The sequence below is a fragment of the Haliaeetus leucocephalus genome, unplaced genomic scaffold, assembly GCF_000737465.1.
Source record: "Haliaeetus leucocephalus isolate CR32 unplaced genomic scaffold, Haliaeetus_leucocephalus-4.0 Scaffold351, whole genome shotgun sequence".
Classification (NCBI taxonomy): Eukaryota; Metazoa; Chordata; class Aves; order Accipitriformes; family Accipitridae; genus Haliaeetus; species Haliaeetus leucocephalus.
In genome coordinates, this window is record NW_010972787.1 from 4473458 (window position 1) to 4476191 (window position 2734).

Below are 2734 nucleotides of genomic sequence, written 5' to 3' on the forward strand. Positions count from 1 at the left end.
AAAACAAGTGGTAATATTTTTTACTTTGTAACAAACTTAAGGGGAACCATTTCATGTAGGTGCTAAATACGTGTCACAAGCAATTTGTAGGTTATTTTATTAGATATTTTCTTATACACTTCTGAAAAGATAAACTTGTCTGAGCAACTCGCATCTGTTACAAATGCATAGCCAAAAGAGGCCATATTGTTTCATCAATTTCGAAGATCTCCCCTGAATTCCTTTTAAAATTAACACTGTAATGAGCTCTGTTATCCCATATCTAAGTGAAAACATATGGCTGACTTTTGAAAAGGAAGGCAAAGCATATCTTCTGTTTTAACATCCAGCCAGAACTCAGGAGAGAACAGGTAACCCTTTAAAACAATTATCAAGCTAATTCCTGCTGAGATGTAAAATAAAAAGCTATTACAAGTACTTCCTCACTTAGAGCAAATTTGTTGCACTGAGATTATTGCAATAAATACCATATAAATCAGTACAATTGGCCATTATTTTGAAGAGTATTCTGATGACATACAAATGGGGTAACAGGACTTGGGTTTTCTTTTCTTTTTTTTTTCTGTTTCAGAAAGAATTAGAGAGAAAAAAATATCCTGACAGACTGTAACATGCAGTATGACTAAACTCAATCACATAATTTCAAAGGAGGTATGCTGTTTCAATCTAATTTTAATTAGCAAACAATGTAAAATTATGGCAAACATGGCAAAGTCTGGGTAATATAACAAAAAGACCCTGAGCAACATTATAAATCTGTAAGAACACTGGTTATTTTGATTTTGGAAATCTCCCTTAAACCACTTGATTCATTTTGGTCACTGGGGTTTTCTGTTTACAAAACGTCAGTGCATCCTGTGGTTTTTATATGAACCCATCACACACCATTTAATGAATGCATCTAAACCAAAAACAGCATTGCAAGAATGTCTGGAAAGCAACATGTTAAGGAGCGTCCTCCTAGCTGCCAATCAGACATCACTGGGTGATCTTGCTCTCTGAGACAGGTTAGATGGAATACAGCCACAACAGATGAGCCAAAGTGCTTTCTGTATCTCCTGGTTTCTAAAAGCATATATTACAGGATTGATGATGGAATTGTAGGTAGCTGGCAGGAGGGTGGCATAGGTGTATATAGAAGGGTAAGTGTAATCTGCTATTAAAGAATAGAGCGTAAAAGGCATCCAGCAAGCAGCAAAAGTCCCCAAAATAATGGCCAAAGTAGACACTCCTTTTCGGGTGGTCACATAGTGGGAAGTGGCCAGGAAATGGTGTTGCAAGGCAATCTGATGGGCATGGCGCATCACGATTTTACAGATTTGAATGTAGAGCTGCAGCATGAGGGCAAACATAAGCAAGAAAGAGACCGAAAGGACAGCTGCATTATTTTTAGTGAGTGGTCTGATAACACTGCAGGTGGATTCATCTCTGAGGCAGTTCCAGCCCATTACAGGCAGCAGTCCAATACAGATAGATGCTCCCCAGAGCAATATAAGCATGACATAGGTAAAAGTGACAGTCCTCTCTGAATTGTAAGTCAAAGCGTAATACAGGGAGAGGTAACGATCAACAGTAATAGCTAGCAAGCTGCCGACAGATGCTGAGAAAGAGGCAACAATCAGTCCAATCGTAACCAGTTTCGTAGCTTCCGATTGCAGAAGGTATGCAAAAACAAAATTGATGATCAATCCAATGCCCGCTAAGAGATCTGCCAGCGCCAGGCTGCCTATCAGGAGGAACATGGGGGCGCGAAGACTGGGATTATGGAAAATGATAAGAACCACAATGGCATTTTCGCAGGAGATAAGGGTCCCTGAAGTACACAAGACAATGTCCCAGGGGTTTACCAAAAGCTCTGGCTCTGGGTCTACGACAGGAACCAGGGAGGAGCCTGCAGCTGAGGCATTCTCGGTAGAGCTGGCTTCTACATGATCCTGGGGCAGCCAGCTCAAATTAACCTTCAGATCTTCATTCATTTTAACCCCTGTCTTCTTCAACGGAAAGACATTTTTTTTAATGTTCAGACACAGCACTGGATACAGCACCCCCAGAGCATGCAACGCCCTAGACGGTAACACCAAGCTAATGTGCAGGCAGGCACTTGTTACATAAATGTGACAAAAAAACCCCAACCAAACAACAAACCAAACCCAAAACCAGAGGGGGGGGAAATATTTAAAACTGCCCGAGATTATCTGCCAAGGGACCGACACACAGAGGCTGAGTGATCCCAACGGTAATTCCCTTCACCTGCATAGGGAAAAAAAGCACAGGCATGGGAGGGAGCCCATAAAACAGCTAAACGCCCCCCCCCCCCCAAGCGCTGTAATTTGGGGTGGGGGCCGGCTGTGGTGCTGAATACCCCCGTTATTCAGCAGCCACGATTTCAAAGTAGGATTATTTTTGGTCACGGAGGGAGCGGCAAGTATGGGGGGAGGGGGGGATATCCTTCACCGACCCCCTGTGAGGAAACCCCGCCTGGGGTGGGGTGGGGGGGGAGGCCGATATCCTCTGAGAACTTACAAACTCGACGCGGACACGCACACACACGCCACGCAACCCCGGCAGCGGTCACCTGGGCTTTCCCCCGGCGAGTCGGAGGAAGGAAGGAAGGAAGAGGATGAGGAAGAAGCAGAGGGGTCGCCGTGGTCCCTTCAAGGCGGCAGACGGGACCGACCGGCCGCCCCTCACGGCGCGGCGCGAGGCCGAGGGCGCAGCGCAGGTGCGCGCCACC

General features: G+C 45.1%; 1 protein-coding gene across 1 annotated transcript; it reads right to left on the reverse strand.

The window, feature by feature from the left end:
• Positions 1-971: 971 nt before the first annotated feature.
• On the reverse strand, positions 972-1976 carry GPR12 (G protein-coupled receptor 12). The gene has a single exon (XM_010572677.1). The coding sequence runs from the start codon at positions 1974-1976 to the stop codon at positions 972-974; it is 1005 nt and encodes a 334-aa protein (XP_010570979.1).
• Between the last annotated feature and the right edge of the window lie 758 nt (positions 1977-2734).

Coding starts and splice junctions, on each gene's coding strand:
- GPR12 (XM_010572677.1), bottom strand. CDS start 1,976: ATGAATGAAGATCTGAAGGTTAATTTGAGCTGGCTGCCCCAGGATCAT.